Genomic DNA, 24655 nt, shown 5'->3' with positions numbered 1-24655 from the left:
AAGAAAACCTGTGTCAAGGGCTTAAATTAATGTCTGAAACCTACTGTCAGAGGTTAATTGTCATTAGCATCTAAGCCTAATCCATGGTCATTCATCTAGCATGTTGTAAAGAGGAAAAACTGCTTTTTCTCTAATGTCAAACTCAGCAAACCGTTCTGATATATGTGTCTCCCTGACCCACACACCCTAAGAAGCTTTTCAGGGAATAACCCCAGAGTATCCCCTCAATCAATTTAATCCTGATATTCCCCAGGTAGACATCGTGTCCTTGCCTGTAGCTGAAGGGCTCAGGCCCGATAGGCTAGACTTGAAGATCCTGTGACCTCCTCCTTGAGTTCAGTTGGTCTGTGAGGTGGCTCACAGAACTCAGGGCCATACTTAGGTTGACTGGTTTATTAAGGAACGTTGTATGCGTGCAGGTCAACAGCAATGAAGGGAAGGAGGGGACAGTTACGAGGGTTAGCGCTCCATGTCTGTCAGGGAAGCCACGCTGCTGGCACCTCCACAACACAGTAGCTCAGCAGCCTTGTTCAAGAGTCTGTAGGACTTAGACTGCAGTCTGCACCCTGCTCAGAAGTCAGCGAGCAGGGAGACCGTTCCATCCCTCTAATCCTCACCCTTAGTAACTCTGTTAGCATAAACCCAGGAGTGATCACAGCCTCTGTCATTCAGGGAATTCCCCGTGCTCTAGGAACTCCATCAAAAGAACCAGGACAAAGGCCAAACATACTCAAGTTACACAGTTAGAGCCAAGACTCAGTGTGTAGGTTGGCCATGTTCACAGCCCATTCATTACAGTAAGTAAGCAGTATGATCTGTGTGTGTCTACAGTGCTAATGACTTAGCCTCAACGTAACCATTCAAGCATCCCAGTGTTAGGACATCTTTAGTTCCCTTCAAAACCTACAGCGTGAGCAATAAATTGAACAAACTATATCTAGATTAGGAGTCATTTTCATTCTCATTCCAGCTATTGTCATTAGCTTACGCTTTTAAGACCTTCGTTCTTTCAACATTTTAGCCAATTTCAAAACACAAATGCTAGGATTAGTTTATATAAAGAAATGTTTATGATGCTTGTAGTATAAGATTTGAGAATTATGAATTCAAACTAGAGTTTACATTTTCTAGAATATTTACTGTCTCTGATCTAAGAGATTCTTAAAAATTGCCTTTGTGTTCATGATTCACACACACACACACACACACACACACACACACACGGAGGTCAGAGGTCAGCCAGTGGGATAGGTTCTTTCCTTCACTGTGTGTGTCTGGGGATGGGACTCAGATGACTCTGCTCAAGGGCCACGGCCAGCTCCGCTGTCTTACACCGCCTTCCTCTGAGACAGGTTCTGTCCGAGAACCTGGAGCTCGTGTACTCTGCCTGGCCGGCCGGCTCACGAGCACAGGGATCACAAACGCACACCAGCCCAGCCGGCTTTCACATCATGTAGTAACGTGTAACAGGAGTCTCAACCTTGTATTTTTTTTTCTTTTTTAGGAAATTGAAAAGATTTTCAGTAACATTTCAGATATACATGAACTGACTGTGAAACTGTTAGGTTTGATTGAAGACACAGTAGAAATGACAGATGAAAGCAGTCCTCACCCGCTAGCTGGTAGCTGCTTTGAAGATTTAGCAGAGGTGAGCATGCAAAGCCACTTTAAACTGTCCTTTATGCCCTAAAAATTGTGTCAAGGAATTCCATAACAAGTCAGATTCAGTTTTGTCGCCCGTAACGTTAGTAGTGCTGGTGTGTGTAGCTGTGAGCTCAGCACCAGCGCTGAGGCTGGCTTTCTCGTGTCCCTACGCCAGCTAGCCTTTGTTGTAAAAGCTACACGAAAGCAGTGACATGCAGGAATTACTTAATACTACGTACGTTTAAGGTAAAGGGAATAAATTGCTGGTATTATTCTCTAGCTTTGGGGGATTTTAGACTTCATTTTTAAAAGTCAAAAGTTTTTTTTCAAAGTAAAATCTCATTTTCTTTTAAATTATAAAAGTTATATATGTATATATATTGTTATCTTAAATATATATATTTAAATATTGTTCAAAATTAAATATAAAGATGACCACTATCCTTTATATTGTTTATTTTATATATATATATGGGTATTTTGCCTGCATGTATGGCTATATACCACATACATGCAGTACCCGTGCAGGCCAGAAGAGGGTGCTAAATCCCCTGAGACTGGCGGTACATACAGTTGTGAGCTGCCATGTGGTGATGAGACTTGAACCCAGGTCCTCTGGAAGAGAAGCTAATCCTCTTAACCACTGAGCCATCTCTCCAGGCCTCTATTTATCCTTATATAAATATTCTCTCTGTATTTTATAGAGCTATATGCTCATTTACAGAAATACTGTTCTCTTGTTTTATAATGTTTTTCATTCTATCATAGTTTCTTATATATCATTATGCACAAGAATATATATTGTTGGGGTTGGGGATTTAGCTCAGTGGTAGAGCACTTGCCTAGCGAGCGCAAGGCCCTGGGTTCGGTCCCCAGCTCCGAAAAAAAGAACCAAAAAAAAAAAAAAAGAATATATATTGTTCTTATATTTCCTCTTCTATGTCCTCGTTGGACATCTTCATGTACTCATTGGCTGTTTTCCCCATACAGAAATTGGCTCTTTAAAAGTGTTGCTTTTAGATTTCTTATACAAAAATCACTGACTTCCGTAATCTCTGCCTATATCTTCTGAAAATAGAGATCATTTTTATTATGTCCATCTTGTTACTGAGTATTAGTTTGTCTTTGTTTCTGATTTTCCTGCTGTGTATCTAGATCTAATCTCTTAGATCCAACTAAACTTTAGGATTATTGATCATCCTTAGGTAACTGGAATTTTTATAAGTATGAACATAGGACAGTTTAAGCAGTTTCTGTGTTATTAGTTTACAGCTTATTTACCCTTATAATTTTGAAAACAGCAAATAAGACAATGATTTTGCTTTCTTTAAGAGTATCATTTAGGGGGCTGGAGAGATGGCTCAGTGGTTAAGAGCACTGACTGCTCTTCCAGAGGTCCTGAGTTCAATTCCCAGCAACCACATGGTGGCTCACAACCATCTGTGAAGAGATCTGAATCCCTCTTCTGGTGTGTCTGAAGACAGCTACAGTGTACTTATATATAATAAATGAATAAATCTTTAAAAACAAAAAGAGTATCATTTAATAAATTTATTCCAACCTAGGCAAGTTTGCATTTATAGCTTTCTTTAAATGTTCTAGGGATAAAATATGCATTTTAGTAGTTGGATACCATAAACTCAGACATTTAGTTTTAAGGCCTGTTACTGCTTATCTATTGTTTAAGGTCCATGGTTAATATTTTTAAAAAAATGTATCCCCATGTAACCATAACTGTTGTTTTCCTTGAAAAGTAGAGAAAAGTGATAAGACTTAGTTGGAAACATGAACAGGTTATTGCCACTAAGTAATTTGTATTATATCAGTATAAAATGTTCTCCTTAAACCTAACACATTACACTTTTTAATGATAGGAGCAGGCTTTTGACCCCTATGAAACGTTATCACAGGACATTCTTGCTCCAGAGTTTAATGACCACTTCAGCAAGTTGATGGCCAGACCTGCAGTTGCTCTGCACTTTCAGGTAAACTTGAATTCAATGTTGTTATTATTTTTATCATGAAAAAAGTAAATATTTTATTATCTTTCTAAAGAAAGTAGGAAAAATTCTCATCAGTCCTTCAAAACTGTATGTATGTGCATCGGTGTGTTCATGTGTGTAAGTGTGTGTGTGTGTGAGAGTGTGTGTGCATGTGTGCAGTGTGTGTGTGTGTATGAGTGTGTGCCTGTGTGTGTGTGCCTGTGTCAGAGTGTGCGTGCATGTGTGCAAGTGTGTGTATGTGTGTGCATGTGTGAGAGTGTGTGCATGTGTGCAAGTATGTGTGCGTGCCTGTGTGTGTGCCTGCGTGGGTAGGACATAACTTCAGTTGTTGTCCTTTAGGTTCTGTCCACCGTTTTGTTTGAGACAGTCTCTTGCTGGCCTGGAATATACCAAGTAGGCTAGGTTGGCTGGCCAGCAAGGCAGGGACCCATCTCTTCACCTCCCAAATCCTGGGGCTGTAAGCACGGGGCATTGTGCCCAGCTTTCTTCACATGGGCGCTGAGGTTTAACTCGAGTCCTGGTGCTTCCAAGGGAAGCAGCCTCTGTCTTGCGTTTTTTAGTTATGTTCTTAATGTGCATCATACACACTTAGTGGCCATGGACTCTGTGATATTTTAGACATGGATGTAGAGAAATGAAGCTGGAAATGTCTATAGGAGAAAGATTTGGAGAAATCTCAGAGTAATGTTATCTATAACAGCCATTATTTATCAGTCAAACACTTTAAAGGACGTTTAAGAGACGGCTCAGCTTCAAGAGTGCCTGCTGGTCTTGCAGGGACCTGCAGTTCAGTTCCTGGCACCTGCATAGGGTGGCTCAGAGCTGTCTGTAACTCCGGCTCCGGTGGATCTGACAACCGCTTCTCCAGACCCCCCCCATAAAAAATGAAATCTTCTTTTCAAAGGAGCTAAATACCTTATAAAAGGGTATGAATACGGAGAGTGAGGAGAATCGCAGCCACACTCTGTCCCCATTTACAGCAGGAGCTTCACTGGCACAGTAATGGCTCTTCCCTCCTCACAAGGAGCTGCGGCCAGATCTGTGTGCTCCTAGGACAAGCAATCAAGTGCACACACTTTAGGGCACTCAAGCTATTCTTTCTTTTTCACTGTGCAATCAGCCGTCCACATCCAAGTTTTCAGTTCTTCCTGTGTCCTAACCAAGTTACAATGCAACAAATAGTGTTACTGGGACAAACTTACCATGTCCGGAATATTTTAGTTAAATAGTACATGGTAAGCCCCCTCTTGTCCCTTGGCTCCCATAATGCTCTTTCTCTTAGTATTTCTCTTAAGTAAGGCTCTCCCACCACACTGCAAACACAGCTCAGACTTCCTAATAAAAACAAAACAAGAGCTACACTCTCGGTGTGTTTGCGTGCCAGGTGATGCTCTGCCACCACTGGTTTCTTTTTAGTCTCCCTGATTGTTGTTCTTGCCCAAGATCTGCTATCAGTTCCTGCTTCAGTGCTCCCAGGCTGGCCTTGGCAACTTCACCCGTGTGTATGTGTTGTTAGTTTCCTAGTTGTGTTTCTAGACCATAATGCTCACACTTTCACATTCGTGCCTGCGTGTGTGCGTGCGTGCGTGCAGGTGTGTGTGTGTGTGTGTGTGTGTGTGTGTGTGTTCCTAGAGACTCAGAGCCTATCTGCTATGCTAATACTCTACTGCTAAGCTATGTCCACAGTCCTTTTTCACTTCTGTGTTTGAGATAGGGTATAACTGTATTGCACAGCACAGGCTGGTCTCAATTTCACGCTCCTTCTATCTTGACCTCCTAAGTAGCCAGGGTTACAGGTACGCACAACCACAACTGACTCAGATCTAACATTAAATCTGAATGACTGCCTTCTCTTTGCCAGCATTAATGTGAATACTCTTCATTAACTTCTAATGTACTATCCTCAGAAATATATCAATGTAGAATAAAGTTTTCATTTAGTTCTTAAAAGTTTATTTCAGACTATGATTTCAAATGTCAAGTATAGTTCATATAAACCATAAAGTAAACATCAGCAGCCTTCATCTAAGAACCTGGCATGCAAACACACCGAGAGTGTAGCTCTTGTTTTGTTTTTATTAGAAGTCTGAGCTGTGTTTGCAGTGTGGTGGGAGAGCCTTACTTAATCTCATGTATAAAAGCCCTGGTTTCAATTCCTTGGTCAAAATCAAAACAAATAAAACAAAAAGTTAATAAACACCAGGACATCTTTTCTGTGAGATTTGAATCTATAGAATCTGAGAAGGGGGTGGTGAGAGGGTTCTAAGGATGAGACCCAGTGCCTTCTGCATACCTAGCAAAATTCTACATCATAGTCCCTAGGATCAGATTTTGTAGCTATTGCTCCAGGTAACCATGAAATTAAGAGTTAGAGAAGACCATTTGTTTTTAGGTCAAGCTCATTTGTAGTGTATTAACTTTAAAGTATCATTCAGTTGAAGTAGTGCGTCATTAAAAAGAAAACAAAAGACATTGTAGAGCTGTGTAGTAAAATCAGGCTTGGTGATTTCAACTCCTGGATTCTCAGCACACAGGAAGCTGAGGTGGGAGAAGTTTGAGGCCAATGTGGGCTGCATAACGAGACCCTGTCTTTAAAACAGCAGAAATCAAAAGAACTGAGTACAGTATAAGTTAAGAAATGATCTCAGGGGCTGGGGATGTAGCTCAGTGGTAGAACACATGTCTGTCAGATACAGGCTCTGGACTTGATTACCAGCACCACAGAAGAAGAAAAGCTTTTTAAAAAATATATTTATTTTATATAAGTATACTATAGCTGTCTTCACACATACCAGAAAAGGGCATTAGATCTCATTACAGATGATTGTGAGCCACCATGTGGTTGCTGGAAATTGAACTCAGGACCTCTAGAAGAGCAGTCAGTGCTCTTAACCACTGAGCCATCTCTCCAGCCCCAAAAGAAGCTTTGGACTCGGAACTTGTGGTTTGGGTCAATTAATAATTGTATTACCTGTCTCTAATGGTCATTTTACTCATCTTTACAAGGGGGATAGAAATAATATATAAAACCAGGCATAGTGGCACACACCTGTAATCCCAGTAACGCAGGTATATCGATCTCTCTGAGTTCAAGGCCAGTCTGGTCTACATAGTGAGATCTAGGACAGCCAGATCTGTAGAGAAAAAGCCTGTATCAGTGTGTGTATGTGTGTGTATGCCTTCTGATTATTAAGCAAACTAAGGGATGTGAGCCGACTCAATTGAGTAAAAGCACTTGCTAGCAATCGTGACAACTGAGTATAGTCGCCAGGACCCCTAGGGTGGACGGAGAAAAGCATCTTCCTCAAGTTGTCCTCTCACCTCCTCCTGCATGATGTGACATGTGTGCAGTACACACGCGCACACACGCACGCGCACACACACACACACGCGCACGCACACACACAGTATATATTATAAAGCACTATAATGTCTGGCACATATTACACATTCAGTAAGTATTAGCTCTTGTCATTATCAGAAAAGTCTTTCTACTGAAAATTAGTAGTGCAAAAATTTTAGAATGTACTCAAGTAGCCATTCCACTGCAAGTTAATAGAGTAGGTGGTCTTTGTAGAATGTCTTTAAAATGCCTCTTGGTTCTAACTAGATTACTCAGCTGCCTGACTCAGATCAGTATGCAGCTGAAACAAAACACTACAAATTGGGTAACTAAAAAAGGGTGAAATTTGTGTCTCACTGTCCTGGAGGCTAGGGTTCCAGACTTGTGGCAGAGCCTGGCCTGACCAGGCTCCTCCTTGGCTGACCAGGCTCCTCCTTTGGCTCATGAAGGCCTTGTCTCATTTACCGTGCTGCAGGTGTTGGAAGGGGCCAGCGCACTCCCTTAGGCCCTTACCAGCCCTGTTCTTGAGGGTGGGCCCTCGTAGCCCAATTGTAAAACTAATAAATGGGGTTGGGTTCCAGAGACCAACCATAGCAAATGCTGAAGGGAAACCACGCCAGGCTTCCTGACACCCAGGCTGCTGCTGCTGCTCACTTAGTAAGCAGTCAGCTGTGTCAGGTGAGTTATGGACCAAATATTTCTTACAAACAAACTAAATATGAAATGTATTTACTCACTGGGGAAATACTTTTTAGAGACATAGTAGACAACATCCTTAAATTAATTCTTTGTAATTATTTGAACTTATAATATTTCCTTTTATTTATCGGCTATTGTTTCTTTTTTAGGCTAGGTTCTAGCTCTTTAGCTCAGGATGGCCTGTTGTGTGCAGCCGTCCTTCCTTGTCTTCCCAGCAGGTGGGATTGTACCTGTATGCCACCTTGACAAGCTCAACTTACAGTAAATAGCTTTTAAAAAATCCTTTAGGGGGGCTGGGGATTTAGCTCAGTGGTAGAGCGCTTGCCTAGCAAGTGCAAGGCCCTGGGTTCAGTCCCCAGCTCCAAAAAAAAAAAATCCTTTAGGATGTGAGGAGACCCAGATGGTTAGAAAATCTGTGAACAACATTGTGAAAGTTACTTCATCGTGTAACAGATGCAGAAGTGCGTCTGTTTATCAGGATGTGCAGGGGACGGGAGGGAAGGCGAGTCCCAGCACTTCACTCCACTAGGAAGCACTGACCAGTACCCGTGTCACTATGTCTGTGTCTAGTATTCAAAAGCTGCTGCTCTTCGGCACTGCTGCCATGCCCGTTTCAGAGATGTGTTGTCTTTTGCTTTGCAGTCCATTGCTGACGGCTTTAAGGAGGCTGTTCGATATGTCCTTCCGCGCCTCATGCTGGTGCCGGTGTATCATTGTTGGCATTACTTTGAATTATTAAAGGTAAGACAGAAGCTTCTTAGAACAAGGTCATTAGATGACTAGTAATAGCCTAAAGCCTGTTTTTTTATCTGATTATTAATATTTTTACTCATAAAAATACAGTGTCCTTGGGCTAGCTAGAGCCCAGTGCTGGAGTGCTTGTTATAACGTGAAGCCCTGGGCTGCTGCCTGGCTGGGTAACAGATGCACAGAGCCCAGAAGGACAGACACATGCTAATCAACTTTTCAAACGTCCCGCCCAGGTCCTGGAGAAACTCTTACAGGTTTTGTCACTCAACACATTATGTCGTAGACAGACATGAGGAAATTTATTTTTGTCAGTTTGTAACATAGATGCTCAAATTATCAACCTTAATGGAAGAGTGTTTTCATGGTAAAATTAATTTTTGGAGAGCCACAGTACCAATCTTTGAAAAAAGTATTTAATTTTAGAATTATTTTAAATGTCTTATATTGTTTGACCATTTCGTACATAATTAAATTCACACCTCCACCCTTCCCGCTCCCCCGGCTGTTCCCAACACTTCTCTGCCCCCTCTTTCTTTTTACATTTCATTATTTATGAATTTCACATCATGCATCCCAGTCCCACTCATCTCCCCATCTCTTTTTATCTACCCTCTGTCCTTGCAATCTTCCCCCCAAAGTTAATAATAATAATAATAATAATAATATCTCATTGTGGAAGCTGCAGTGTATTAGCATGTCATACAGTATACCCTTTTGACTTAACATGTTTACTTTCAAATGTTCATTGCAATGAGCCACGAAATCTATTATTCTGGATCTTTACCAGGGTTCCTCTGAGATGTCCTTTTATTGCCCTGTGTCAAGAATGGTCCCTCACACACTCCAGCAATTCATAGACAGGTAGTTGCTGGGCTGGGCCAGCTCAAGCCCTGGATCTGGGCCTGGCTGGTAGCTGGGTTGGTCACCTGCCAGTTCTCCTGCACCCACACCATCAGGGTGAGCTCCCCAGCACTGCCCCTGTGAGCTTACCCAGTGCCACAGCTGGCAAGGCCTGGTTCTCCCCAGCTCACCCACACTTCTGCCGCTGCCAGGGCCAGATCAACTGTGCTGCCCAAGTTGGAGGCAGGACCCTCCGGCCTCTCCCCTTTTCATATCCTATCTTTTGTTTTGAACCTACAGAGTATAGTTATTTTTGCCTGTTAGACTACTGACCTATCTTTTATAAGAATTTTATAATTTCATCTGGTTTTATCTTAAAATCATTTTTAAATTTTATTTTTATGCATGTAAGTGTTTTCTTGCATATATGTTTATATACTGCATGTGTGCTTAGTGCTGAGGGAGGCCAGAAGAAGGTCCCTGGAACTGGAGTTCTAGCTGGTCATCAGTAGCACTGTAGGAACTGGCTAGCGACTGAACTAGGTCTTTTGCAAGAACAGCGAGTACTCTAAATGTCTGAGCCTGTCTCTGATCTGGAGAAAAATTTGAAGTCTTCATGAAATGTAATATTCTTAATTTCTTAGTATAGACCAAGTGAACATGATTCTGTGTGTGTGCATGAAAGACGGGGAAGGATGGAGAGAGAGAGGGATGGAAGGAGGGAGGGAGGAAGAATAAAGAATGAGTAAATTGGTCTTGTTTTTTGAGACAGGATCTCATGTTGTCTAGACTGGCCTTGAACTCATTGTAGCTGAGGATATCTTCGAAGAGCTGAGATTACACTTGTGCTCTATATGCACAACATAAACAGTGGTTCTCTGTTTTCATTTCCTGACTGGCCCCGAGTCCTAATCACATTGGCCAAGGAACTTTAGTGATAATTGTAACAGAAGTGGTGTCACAGTGAGTCAGGTCGCTGTGGTCAGACTTGTCTTGCTCTTTGTTAGATGCACTGTAGCAATGTGGGCAGCCTTGCAGTCACAGTCATCCAGCCAGGGTGGAAATGAGGACGTTACCATGTTACAAAATAGGGGACAACTGTAAACTAACAGTAGCATCGCTAAGACTTTACCTTTGTCGGAATCCAAATAGGCGCCCAGGCTCTTTATGAAGCCCGCAGCCCTTCTCATGTGTACCTGAGTCTTCAGGATGAAACGGATATCATTAGGTTGTTTAACTATTTGTGCACAAAAAAATTATGAACGTCAGGCATTTAATGGGATCTTGAAATACATGTTCTTTAGAAGCTACCAAGCCAATTCTTTGCCTAGATGTCTACAAGACAACTGTGGGAGTAGTATAGCTGTTATTCCAGAATTATTAACTGTGGAGTCAATGGACAATTGAAACCACTAATTTGGGCCCTAAAGGCAGATACAGAATGGTTAGAAAGCAGAAAGCTGCTTTACTTGAAGAGCAATAAAAAAAAAAATGGGGAAGAAAATGTCACTGAGCTAGGTGTACTGGAATTGTATTCCCAAAAGGAAAAGGCAGGCGTCTGGGTCCCTGGGGACTGAGGAGGAGTGAGATGGGTAAGGTGCTCATGGCGGGTCTGGGTCCCCAAGGACTGAGGGGGAGTGAGAATGGTGGTTGCCAGAGAAGCTCCATCTTCTCTCCTGCTTTAACCAGGTCTGCTGTTAATGGGAGCAGAGACCTGCCCGAGGTACTAGACATGAGGAGAGCTCTTTCTGGTGAAGTGTTGTAAAGCATCCACGAATGGCCAACAGAATGGCTTCCGTGTCTGATTAATGACTCTGCAAGCTCAGGATCTGCAGTTATAGACAGACAGGGACAGTAAGGACAAGTAGGAACACAGGATGGGAGAAGTCACAGAAAGAGAAAGCTTCAAATCTCAAGAGAGCGGAAGGACTCACAGGAAAGGTTATTCAAAGGCCAGTGGTCGCACATTCAAACTCAATAGTAATCAGAAAACGCACATTAAGATCACAACCATACCCATGCATCAGATTTAAAAGTCTAAGATCAGGCAGAAAAGGCCACGTGAACTAACACACATCCTGCTGTAATACTGGAAACCATACAACCAGCTTTGGAGAATAGTTTGACATTACAAAATTTGAAAACGTGCACACTATGACATTTTTATGCATAAATATGCACTCTAAAGTAGTGGCTCTCCGCCAGAAGGTTGTGGACCCCTTTGAGGATTGAACTGCCCCTTCACAGAGGTCACCTAAGACTGTTGGAAAACAAAGATATTGCAATACTATTTACAATCATAGCAAAATTACAGTTATGAAGTAGTAATAAAGTTGTTATGGTAGGAGGAACTGTATTAAAGGGTCACGGCGTTAAGAAGGTTGAGAACCGCGGCCACATGTGAATATGAAGAGATATGAAAGGGTAAAGGTGCTGCCGTCACACCAGACGATCTGCGTTTGATCCCCTTGCCCTGTGCAGGTTCCTCCTCCCCCACACACGTGCTGTGGCCCCTCCCACATGCACACAGAATAAATGCATACATGTAACAAAAAAGTTTCAAAAGAGTATTTGTCATCTATGATTTCAAACCGCAAAACACTGCCAACCAGAAAAGGATAAACTGTTTAAATAAATCATATTTGAGTGAGTCATCTGGAAGAGGGAGCGTCAGCTGAAAAAACACCTCTGTCAGATTGGCCTTTGCCTTGCTCTCAATGGCTAAACCACCCCTTCAGTACCAATTTTAGGTACTTTAAATAGTTTTTTAAGACTAGATTTTAGATTTTTTCTTAATATATACTTTAGTCTTTATGCAAAAAGTTCACTTCTTAATTTATAAATAACTTGGGGTTGGGGATTTAGCTCAGTGGTAGAGCGCTTGCCTAGCAAGCATAAGGCCCTGGGTTCGGTCCCCAGCTCCGAAAAAAAGAAAAGAAAAAAATTATAAATAACTTTATAATTACTATAATCAAATTTATATAAACATAATTCAATATTAATTATTAATAAATAGATAAATAATTAAAATTTTGTTTCAAGACAGGGTTTCTCTATGCATCCCTGGCTGTCCCAGAACTCATTCTGTAGACCAGGCTATCCTGGAACTCAGGGATCCACCGGCCTCTGCCTCCCTAGTGCTGAGATTAAAGGTGTGCTCATATGCACCTTCATACACCACAGTTCAACATGTATATCCTTTATTATAAAGGATATTGTTTTAGTTAGGTTTCTATTGTGGCGATAAAACACTAACCAAAAAGCAACTTGGGGAGGAAGGGGTTTATTTTATTCTGCATTTCCTGACAGCAGTTCATGACTGAGAGGATTAGGGCAGGCGCTTATGGCAGGAACTGAAGTGGAGGCCACAGAGGAGTGAGTGCACTGGCTTGCTCCCTGGGTCTTACTCAGCCTGCTCCACGATGGCACCAGCCACAGTAGGCTGAGCCCTAGCACCGCAATCACCAGTCGTGAGAATGTCCCATAGAATTGCCTATAGGCCAGTCTGACAGACAGAGGTGCTTTTTCAGCTGATGTTCCCTCTTCTCGGATGAGTCATTTCAGATACGATTTATTCAAAGTCAGATAACATGCTTTTAGTCCTTGGACTTTTCCTTGAAATTTTTCAATAGAATAAAAGTTCTTGGGGTTGGGGATTTAGCTCAGTGGTAGAGCGCTTGCCTAGGAAGCGTAAGGCCCTGGGTTTGGTCCCCAGCTCCAAAAAGAAGAAAAAAAATAAAAAATAAAAGTTCTTTTCAAGAGGTCTATAAAGCTTACTATTAAGATACCCTATTAATGACTTGCTGAGATTCATTGAGAAAGATTAGCCAGTACAGAGTTTCCTTAGGTGATAGTTTTAACCTTCTAGTTTGATACCCGAATGAACTCCCTCCACCTAGTTCATCAGGTAACAGAACCAAGTGCGGCACAGTGTGGCGTTTGATGAGCTGCAGCTACCCAGGTATCGGCTCATCAGGTGAGGAGGGCGCTGGAGGAGCACCCACCACTGCGTGTGAGTGTGGACTGTTTGTTGGTTTGTTTTAACTTATCACCAGACTCAGGCATGGACCAATGTTTTGTATAGTTCAGGCTGCTCTCAGTGTAGAGAGGCAGCATCGTGTCATGGCAAAGAACACATTTTAAGTTAGAGCTCCTGGGTTTGAGTTAGTTTGCTCTCCACACTGGACAAATGACCTAACTTTCCTGTGCACTTTGCCTCGCCCGCACATGCGAGTTATGACAGTGCACATCGCACTGAGCAAGCAAATAAAAGGGCATGCACAGCACAGAGAAGTAAAATATTCAGTTATTATATAAACACAATTTAAATATCATACGCTCATAGTCCTGATTACTTTTGACAACTGTCTATTGGTACTTAACCAAATTATACTGCAAATATATACTACAAATTATAAAATGGGAAAAATGTATCTCTAAGCTTAAGGACTTTATAATTTAGTAAAGAACATGGATATCAAAAATAATTAGCATATAAGTGCTTAATAAATACATCCATGTGTTGATAAACATAAGAAAATGTGATACATATATAAACATAAGAAAATGTGATACATATATAGTCACACAATAATTCTTTCCTCAACCATGAATAAAAGTGAAATTATGATATTTATAGGAAAATAGAATTGGAAGTTACTAACCCATACTTAGATAGATACCATATTTTCTCTCACATGTCAATGTTAAATATTAATTTTAATTATGCAGGGGTGAGGCATGGATATATCATTAAAGTGGCTCCTGAAAGGGGGAAAGGAGACCTTAAGGCAGGAAGAAAAGAAGGGGAAAATAGATGACAAAAAGTGCAGGGGACATGAAACAGAACGCCGCCAGCTGCTAGGGAGGCCGACTGTAGGGAAGCAGAGGCAGGCAGGGAGGATGGAGAGAAGACATCCGTCCGCAGGGCAGAGTGCAGGGGAAGTGCCACCTTGACACCTGTCACTTTGTGTTCTGCTTTTAAAAACTAAGAAAACACTTTCCAAAAATGCAGTGGTAGTGCAGGATAAATAATGTAGATGTAGCTTTGCCTCGGAAAGTCAGAATAAAATTCTTAAGAATGTTTACTATATCGGAATTTATCTCTGTGTCTGTGTTGATTTGGAAGAATTGTGTAAACAAAGGCCAAGATACTGCAGATTAAAGAAAGCCATCAACAGGTCAACTTGGTGAAACATGAACTAGATCCCGTAACAGAGGAGAGATTCCCTAAAAGGACATTATTGAGACAGATCATAAAATCACCACATTCTTGATGAATTAATAGAGGCCTTTGTTGTTTTGTGTTTGTTGAGACCAAGTCTCATGTAGTCCAGGCTGGGCCCAGACTCGCTACGTGAATGAAAATGACCATGAACTCAATCCTTCTATCCCCGCTCCCAGGTGCTAGGATTGCCGGTGGCCACCAGGCCCAGTTAGTCTGTGCCAAGGATTGAGCTTGGGCATTGTGCATGCTAGCAAGGGTTCTGCCGACTGAGCCCATGGTTACAGAGCTCTACTGTAAAACCTTCTGAAGTCGAGCTAACCTATGTTCTGATTCTACAAGAAATAGTCTTATTCTAAGATTTAATGCTAAAATATTGACAGATTAAAGAATAGCACTTGGAAGTATTTTTTTCTATTAAGATTAAATGATTAAAAAAATATACCCACTATATAAAAATAAACACTTCCCACCATAATTCTGTGCATTTAAGACCAAAGAATGTCATTGTCCCTACCCCACAACTTTAAATTTATATTCTCAGGTCATAACAGTAAGTCTTCCTAAAGAAGACATTCCAAAAAACCAGCAATCTAAAAGAGGTAGGTGTGTGTGTGTGTGTGTGTGTGTGTGTGTGTGTGTGTGTGTGTGTGTGTGTACATGTGCATATACATGCATACATACATACATACATACATACATACATACATAACTTACATACCATTGGGAAGTTAGGAGTTGGCATTCCACCAGCAAGCCCACAGTTGTTGACAGTCATAAGATTAACTGTAAGAACAAAGGGATATGTCGACATTACTGGCAAAAAAAAAAAAAAAAAAATCCTGTGACAGCTCGTGAGTAACTCTTCATCTCATTTATGGTGAAGACAACACTATAGGTTTGACAAGGTAAGCTAAAGAGTTACAGAGCCTCGTAAAACTCATGTACCCTAGAAGTTGAAGGTTAAACCATGGTGGAAAGAGAACTGACTCTCACAGGTTGTCCTCCACTTTGAGAGTGACTTATGGTATAAGAATATTCTAAATATAACTTTAAAGCCATTCAGCAATGGTTTTCTCTCCTCTGTAAGAAGTGGAATCGGTAGGATTGGGGGATGGAGTGCACATAAGTAGAATATGAGGCAATATATTAAAAATTAGTAACTTAGGACTGGAGAGATGGCTCAGCGGTTAAGAGCATTGACTGTTCTTCCAAAGGTTCTGAGTTCATTTCCCAGCAACCACATGATGGCTCACAACCATCCGTAATAGGATCCAATGCCCTCTTCTGGTGTGTCTGAAGACAGCTACAATGTACTTATATACATAAAATAAATAATATTTTTTAAGAATTAGTAATTTGAGTATGTAGGAATTCCTTTTGTCATTTTTACAAGTATTCTATAGATTTAGCATTGTTTCAAAAGAAAAAATAAAAGAGGAAAGGGATTATTTGAAAAACAGCTTCAACAATACAATGCATTTCATGGTGTATCGGAGACTAAATTCACCAGTTGGGTGAGGAGGCCAGAGGCTAGTGTTGCAGAAAGGCTGTGGAGACATGAAAGAGCTTGACTCGCTGAGCTGGTTCACCGTAGTGACTCCTGTGTCAGCTCAGGCTGTGTAGACTACAGCCTTTCAAGTACCTGTAGAGAAGCAGCCTAGATACTTGTTATGTTGGTTTTTAAGTCTCACTACTGACTATGCATGGACCTCAGTGGTCCAAAGCTTATCTAGATACCCAAAGCTCTGAGTTCCATCCCCGGAGCCACAAACATCTCTCCATTTATCTTAATGCTGAAAATCAAAGAAACAGCAAGTTATTGGACTGGGATTATAGCACATAGCCATTGCCATGGGAAATTCTAACTCTCCTGATTTTTTTCTACTTGACAAACTTGGAATTATTATATGACTATTTAAAGACAACATGAGAAGGGTTTTGTTTTAATAGGCTCAGAGAGAAGGAAGTTTAGTAGCTTTATAACTGAATATAAGGTTTTGATAGAATTTCACTGCTGCTACTTATTGAAGTTTGTAATCAATAAAAATGAAAGCCTAGGGCTGGAGAGATGGCTCAGTGGTTAAGAGCACTGACTGCTCTTCCAGAGGTCCTGAGTTCAAATCCCAGCAACCACATGGTGGCTCACAACCATCTGTAATGAAATCTGAAGCCCTCTTCTGGTGTGTCTGAAGACCGCTACAATGTACTTATATATAATAAATAAATCTTAGAAAAAATAAAAGCCTATAGACATTTTATGTCATCAATATTCATCTTTATTAAGATATATATCTATATTTATCTAATATATATCGTGTGTGTGTGTGTGTGTGTGTGTGTTGTGATGGCCACTGTTTATGGTTAATGTGTGATAGGAGATGTGTGATTAGCACTGAGTGATGCTAACTGTGAAGTCCAGTGTATCGTATATCTGATACATATATATATATATATATATATCATAAAATATCAAGATATATATGATACACATACACACACTGTCTTACTATATATCCCTGGATGTTCTAGAACTCACTATATACTCCAGGCTGGCCTCAAACTACACCCAGCTCTTGAAATATTTTAATGTAGAGTCAAAATGATTTTTTTTGTAAGAAAGCATTTTTAAATGTTTACTTTTTATGTGTGTGTGTGTTTGCCTGTATGTATGTCTATGCACCATGTTAAGTGTATTGTCTACAAAGGAAAGAGAGGATATTGAGTCCCCTAGAACTGGAGTTACAGATAGTTAGGAGCTGCCATATGGGTGCTAGGAAACCAAGCCTGGGTCCCCTGGAAGAGCAGCAAATGCTCATAACCACTGGGCCATTTCCCCAGCCTGGAAAGTCTTTAATATAAGCAACGTAAGTAATTTTAGTGGTGTTCCTCACCTAAAACTTCAGAATAAGCAAATACTGATCCTTTTCAAATTCGCGCTGTGTTTCATTGGCTTGTCATCTTTTCAGTGTTTATTTAGTAATCTAAACATCAGTACATTACTCCTAATATAGCCATTTAATTACTTTCATTGTTAATCTTTTGGTGGCAAAATGTTTTTAGGTATCTTTGGAAAATCTGATATCTCATGTGTTCTAAGTAGGGGACAGTTTATAGGACACAAATGAAAGGTGCCGGACCAGGTTTGCAAGCAACATCCAAATAGTTACTTTCGAGCCCCTTGAAATATGAGGAAAACATAAATTTTACCACAGATTTCTGGATTAAGATTATGAAATAAATTTGAGTGTTTAAATTTTTCTGAAGTGATAATACAGCATAGATGTTGTATAAATATGCACCTACACAATTTCTGTATAATATCTATATAATACTTTGCTCTCTATCAAAAAGATTAAAATATTGGCATATAATTTAACATAAATTATTATAAAGAAAATTTTTTCCTTTCTAAGAGAAAGGTTTTTCTTCTGAGAGAAATATTAAAGAAATATTTCAGCATTCGAAAAAAAGCCAAATTTTGAAGGATTAAAAAGTTAGATAGTAAATTTTTATTTCTAAAGATTATTTAAAAATTTTAAATTAACCTTCATGGTTTCTTGATACTGCAGTGGTTGAATTTAATGTTACCTTCTTGCAGAGGATCTGGCTTGATTGCCGCCACCCACATGTACTCACAACCTGGGACTTGAGTTCCAGAGGATCTGATGCCCCCTTCTGGCCTCAGTGGGCACCAGGTACACTTGGCATGTAGCTATGTATGTAGACTAAGCACCCATACACATACAATAATGTAAAAATTAAAAATATATCAATAAGACCCTTTATAGTGTTTGGTTACACACAGCTTTTGATGCACTGAAGTGTTAAAATGTGTTTATTCTGAAATTACTAGAGAAGTATTTAACAGAGAGTATGTACTAGGAGTTTATTCTATTGTATGTCTTCATATTAGTGAATAAAATTAACTTAAAAAAAAACTTTTTAGGCTGGGCCTGGTGGCAAGCACCTTCAATCCTAGCACTCAGGAGGCAGAAGCAGGTGGATCTCTGTGAGTTCGAGGCCAGCCTCGTCTACAAAGCCAGTCCAGGACAGCCAGGACTCTGTTACACAGAGAAACCCTGTCTTGAACAACCAAGAAAAAAATGTTTCTTTGCAATTGTGTGTGTATAGTGTTGAGGTGGGGTGCGGGCACCAGGGGACACACGTGGAGGGCAGAGGGCAGACTCTGGAGCTGGTTCTCGTTCTACCTTTACGTGGGTTCTACATACTGAACTCAAGTCATTAGGTTTGCCTAGCAAGCACTTTAGCTAACTGGCCATCTTGCTGGCCCTAAAGTAACTTTTAAACACCATGCTTGTATACTTTATTTTGTATGATGCAAAGTTCCTAAATCATTTTCACAGTTACCTTTCTTATTGATTGTTATGCTGACAGTACTTTATGTCTTGTTGGATTTGTTAGAAGAGGGCTGGTTTTAAGGAGTCAGATGGTGTAGTAAGTATACAATGTTACAGTTGTCTTTATTAGCTATATTAGTGTTTTCGCTGTGTCCAAACATCTGACAAGAAGCAAAGTTAGTGAGGAAGGAGTACTTTGGTTTACAGTCGAGGAAGGGAAACAGTCCGTCACTGTGGAGAAAGCATGGCAGCATTGTCAATCAGGGAGCAAAGGACTGGAAGTAAGGCCAGGCCACAAAACCTTCAGATGTGCCCCAGTGGGAAGCTCCGCCTCCTGACCCTGTCTGCAGCCTTCTCAAACAGTGCTACAAAGGGTGCAGGCACAGGAGCCTACAGGAGACATTGCATATTCAAACTGCAGCGTTCAATACATTTAAGTTTTAAATATCTGTTTCCACTTTAATTACAAAGAAGTTGAGACTAGAACCAAAGGATGTCATTTTACCTGTCCCTTAGCAGTTGAAAGCATGTAGCGAAGAACAGGAAGACCGAGAGTGTTTGAATCAGGCTATCACTGCCCTCATGAACCTCCAAGGCAGCATGGACCGGATTTACAAGCAGCACTCGCCAAGGCGCCGGCCAGGGTAAGGCTAGACCTATGCTTCCTTCACTGTGTGTGATACCACCACGGCTCCCAGGTGTGAGTTAGAAGGGTACCACATTCTCGAAAGTTGTTTGTCCTTCTGTGATCTGTTTTAGTCAGAAAATCACCAAATTACCATTGTTAGGTTATAGTTTATAAATTTAAATATATAGTTAGTGAAATTTTATATAACTTTCTGTAAACAATGTGGAAATTTTTTTATAATTTTAGTTCTTATGGCTCTAGGAATAAAATATTCAGCTGTAATGGTTACTCTGATAGTAGTAAAATTGAATTAGTTGTTATTGAGGGGAAGGGCTAGAAGAAAATAATTGTTAGTAAAATAGTTTAATACTTCATTATTTAAGCTTTTGAACACTGAGTGTTCAGACCCAGGGCTTTTTACTGCTGAGTATGGGCTCAGTCATTGAACTGTACCTCAACTCAGCTTAGTACTTTTGTTATTTGTTTTGGGATTACATAATCATTATCACCAAATAAGCAAAATTTACCTTGCTTTTCAAATTCTTTTATTTATTTATTTATTTATTTATTTATTTATTTATTTTTTAGGGATCCTGTTTGCCTTTTTTACAATCGCCAATTAAGAAGCAAGCACCTGGCTATCAAAAAAATGAATGAAATTCAGAAAAACATTGATGGGTGGGAAGGCAAAGATATTGGACAGTGTTGTAATGAGTTCATAATGGAAGGACCATTGACCAGAATTGGTGCTAAGCATGAAAGGCATATTTTCCTCTTCGATGGCTTAATGATCAGCTGTAAACCCAATCATTGCCAGACTCGACTTCCAGGGTACAGTAGTGCAGAATACAGGTTAAAAGAGAAGTTTGTCATGAGGAAAATTCAAATCTGTGATAAAGAAGACGCTTGTGAATACAAACATGCTTTTGAATTAGTGTCCAAAGATGAAAACAGTGTAATATTTGCTGCCAAGTCGGCTGAGGAGAAGAACAATTGGATGGCAGCCCTTATCTCCCTTCACTATCGGAGCACTCTAGATAGAATGCTGGACTCTGTGTTACTGAAAGAGGAGAACGAGCAGCCCCTGCGGCTACCGCGGCCAGACGTGTACCGCTTCGTGGTGACAGACTCGGAGGAGAACATAGTTTTTGAAGACAACTTGCAAAGCAGAAGTGGAATCCCCATTATTAAAGGAGGCACCGTGGTGAAACTGATCGAAAGGCTAACATATCACATGTATGCAGGTACGTGAGACTAGTAAGTGCACACCTAGAGACTAGGATCCATGGCAAAGAAGTCTTCGGAGTTGATGGGGTGGGGGGTGGGGGAGGGCACCACAAAAGCAAAAATAATGATTAATATTTCCAAAGTGTGTCATTAATTCCAGTGATAATAAATGCTTGTAAAAATGTTTATTTGTAAAATTAAATTTGAAAATGATCCCTACTCTCATTTATCAAGAAGTGGATTTTCAACTTGAGAAGTAGAGTGGAGATAAGGAGTTCAAGGCTATTCTTGGCTACATAGTGATTTTTTTAAGCCAGCCTGGGCTATGTGAGTTCTTGTCCACATTAGGGGTGGGAGGCAGGGGAGTGGGAGAAAGAAATACTAATCTGTCAGGAAAAAGCTACAGTGGAAGGAGCCAAAGTTAAAACACAAAGGAAAGATAAGGAAAGTGTGGAACTTCGATTTATTTAAAATGGATAAATTAAACATGAATCTATTCTTTCCTCAACTTTTTCAGATCCCAATTTTGTTCGTACTTTCCTTACTACGTATCGTTCATTTTGTAAACCACAGGAATTGCTAAGCTTGCTGATAGAACGGTAAGAAAGACATGTTTCACTTAACATCCGTGTACTTTGCAAAGTTCCTATAACACTCAAGACTCACTTGGTCTTACACCAACAAAACTACTGTTCTCTTCAGCGGGCTTGCCTAGCCTTCGCTGAGGAGAGCTCTTCAGTGGGAAACAGGAAAAACAAGCTTAAAGGATAAAAGCTGTTTATTTTAATAAAGTTTATTTGTTCTTTAAAGGTGCATCTTTCCCTTTAACTTTTATGTACAAGGATGGAAGAAATTAGACTTTGTCTGTCACCCAGCTCCATAGTCACTGACTTGTCTCCTGTTCTCTATGGTTAGTCATCCTGCCCAGGGTTGTTCTAAAGTAGAGTCTAGGCCACAGATTCTATCTAAATATTTTTATATGCATCTCTAAATTAGTGGTCCTCAACATTCCTAATGCTGGGACCCATTAGTAAAGTTTCTCACATTGCAGTGACCCCTCCCAGCCATAAAATGAATTTTGCTGCAGTTTCATAACTGATTTTGCTTCTGTTATAAATCAGAAGGTAAGATGGAGTTTTGCCAAAGGGGTCACAATCCATGGGTTGAGAACTTCTGTTCTAAAAGATAGTTTCTTATTTTTAAAACACATGTATTGTTGACCCTAAAATTAACAATTTCTATATTATTAATTTATAAATATTAAGGTTTGAACTGAAATTTTTACTGTATTTTTAAGTCTTATTTAAATGCCTTACAGTTTAAAATGTAAAATGTGAACCTTTGCTGTACTGATCAGTGCTACCTATAAAACTTCTTTGAAAATAAAAATAAGAATACAGGGCCTAGAAAGATGTCTCAGAGGTTAAGAGCACATAACTGCTCTTCTAGAATCCAAGTTTAGTTCCCTGTACCCACATTGCCTGAAACTCCTACTCCAATACCTCTGGCCTCTGTGGCTGTACACACACACAGTACACACGCACAGTACACATACAGTACACACACACAGTACACACACACGGTACACATACAGTACACACACACACACACAGAAGTAACAACAATAAAATAAGTAATTAAAAGAAAAGTCTACATATCTTGGTACCAAACAGCCAAAGACTCTTTCCTTATGTACGTAGTTTCTTAAGGAGGGTAAACAGCTTTCTCAATAATCATAGAGAAAGGATTACCGAACCACAAAGTTGCAAAGTCTCTTTCATTTATGTATGAACAGATTTCTCTCCTTCTGATTTTATTCCTAGGTTTGAAATTCCAGACCCAGAGCCTACTGAGGCCGACAAACTGGCACTAGAGAAAGGCGAGCAGCCAATCAGCGCAGATCTGAAAAGATTCCGCAAGGAATATGTCCAACCCGTGCAACTTAGGTCTGACCCGGATGTCAAGTCTTAAAAATATTCTCACTGTGTAGTCTATGCACACGTTCTTAGCTCCTAATTCAAATCCTTCCATTGTTAGCTTTTTATTTCAGTTGTTTCCCTCTGCTTTTCTCTGTAGGATAATTATTAAATAAGTAGCCTAAAGTAGTTTAATTATTTAAATATATTGTGTTATTTGTATCATCTGTGTGTGTCACATGATAAATTATCTTTATATACCTATGTGCTTTTACATTTGTCTGTACATGTGGAGCGTGTGCTGGTGTGTCTGCGTGTTCACATGTGTATGATACATGTGTATGCAGGTTCACGTGCATATGCATCCCAGAGTTGGCATCTAGTGTGTCTTCCGGAGTTGCAATCTGCTCTATTTATTGAGACAAGCTAGCATAGCTGGCCAACTTTCCCAGAGTCTGCACAGTAGGACGTGCTGGGTTATACATAGCCACATACAGACTTGCCTACTGCAGCCGCGTTTCCCACTTTTCTCCTTTCATATCCCAGTATGTAACAGAGAAATTGTGGATGCTCTCACAGTAGATAGTATTTGTGGAAGTTGCCGTTCCTTTCCTTCTCAGAATATCTGGACCTTTGGTGCTTTAAGGATTCCTTGTCATAGAGAAAGAATATTTCATTACAGCAGGTCTGTGCTGCTAGTACCCACCACTGGCCAGTTATTACCCGCTGGTGCAGCGTCCTTCCCATCTCAGCACCATTTCTTTGTACTACTAGGGATATAACATAATTTATGCCTACTTTATGTATAAGGAAATGAAAACTTAGCAAGATGAAGTAATTTGAAATAGTTTATATGAAGGGCGTGACAAGATAAGGTTAAAACCAACATCTGACCTCCTTAGCCAGAGTGGTTTCTTTCTTTTTTTGTTTTTCTACTAAACACTGGCATGTACATCTTTCTTGTTGGTTTTTGTTTTGTTTTGTTTTGTTTTTGAGACAGAGTGTTCTGTGTATCCCTAGCTGTCCAAGAATTCTATTTTACAGACCAAGCTGGCCTCAAACTCATTGGGATTTGCCTGTTTCTGCCTCCCAAATGCTAAGATTAAAAGCATGTGCCACCAAGCCTAGCAAGACCCATACATCTTTTTACCACACTCCAGAAAGATCCTTTGTGTCCCTCTAGTAAAGCTATGTTCCACCTCCAAAGGCACTGTCCTGATCTCTCCCTCCAGACTAGAGTTCTCTTTTTAGATGTGAATTGAAATGTGCTGTCTTCATTTCAGACCCTTCCATTGAATGTGCTTTTGAGATTGATCTATGATGCTTATATCAGTCATTTTTAAATGTATTGATATGGTTGGCTCAGAATGACTGGATGGAAGGTTTAGGTACATGTTCAGTTACCTGAGGAGTTGTCAGGACTCCGCTAAACATTGTCAGGACATTGTATGTGATCGCCTGTGTCTCCTGTGTTTTCGTCTGTGTTTACACACGTGTCTGGTTCGCACCTCCACTGTGTTGTTGAGTACACAGTTGCTTCTCTCTGTGCTTTGTTTTCTTTAGTGACCCATGATGTTAAGAGCTTTTGTTTCTTATTGATCATTCATACTTGTATATTCCAGACTCTGGTTAGAACTCTGCCTGTTTCACTTGATCTTCTATTTTGCACTGGTACAGAGCTGAGCCAAGAAGCTTACCGTCTACTGCATTTTGTCAGGAAAAACTTTTGCCAGTCTTTTCTCCCACACAGTGGCTAGCACATTCGGTTTCTTACTAGCATTTTGATAAGCTAAAATGTTTAGTTTTGGTAAAGTCTGATGCTAAGACTTTCTCCTTTCATATAACAGCCTTAGAATTACATTACTCTTGGAGGAAATGGAGCTATTTGAATTTAGCTAAGCATGAACTAGACGCTAACCGGTCTGTGATTTGGTGCATTCCTAAGCTGCAGTGCCAGCCAGACACTCCATAACATGAGGTTGTTTAACACAATAGCACGGCATACACTGAAAGTTAATTG

At 40.3% G+C, this 24655-nt stretch overlaps 1 protein-coding gene across 2 annotated transcripts in view; it reads left to right on the top strand.

The window, feature by feature from the left end:
• The window catches only part of Sos2 (SOS Ras/Rho guanine nucleotide exchange factor 2), a 111905-nt gene that overhangs the window by 59523 nt on the left and 27727 nt on the right, over positions 1-24655 (top strand). Inside the window, exons 6-12 of one of the 2 annotated variants that reach the window (XM_032907860.1) lie at positions 1505-1648; positions 3519-3629; positions 8332-8430; positions 19381-19508; positions 20081-20736; positions 21237-21318; positions 22543-22665. In XM_032907860.1, the coding sequence (XP_032763751.1) occupies positions 1505-1648; positions 3519-3629; positions 8332-8430; positions 19381-19508; positions 20081-20736; positions 21237-21318; positions 22543-22665 (1343 nt within the window). The remainder of the gene's footprint in view (positions 1-1504; positions 1649-3518; positions 3630-8331; positions 8431-19380; positions 19509-20080; positions 20737-21236; positions 21319-22542; positions 22666-24655) is intronic. The other variant, XM_032907861.1, reaches the window with a different exon arrangement.

Source organism: Rattus rattus, chromosome 7 (assembly GCF_011064425.1).
Source record: "Rattus rattus isolate New Zealand chromosome 7, Rrattus_CSIRO_v1, whole genome shotgun sequence".
Taxonomy (NCBI): domain Eukaryota; kingdom Metazoa; phylum Chordata; class Mammalia; order Rodentia; family Muridae; genus Rattus; species Rattus rattus.
The sequence above is the reverse complement of the archived record's forward strand: the minus strand, read 5'-3'. Positions and strand labels throughout refer to the sequence as shown.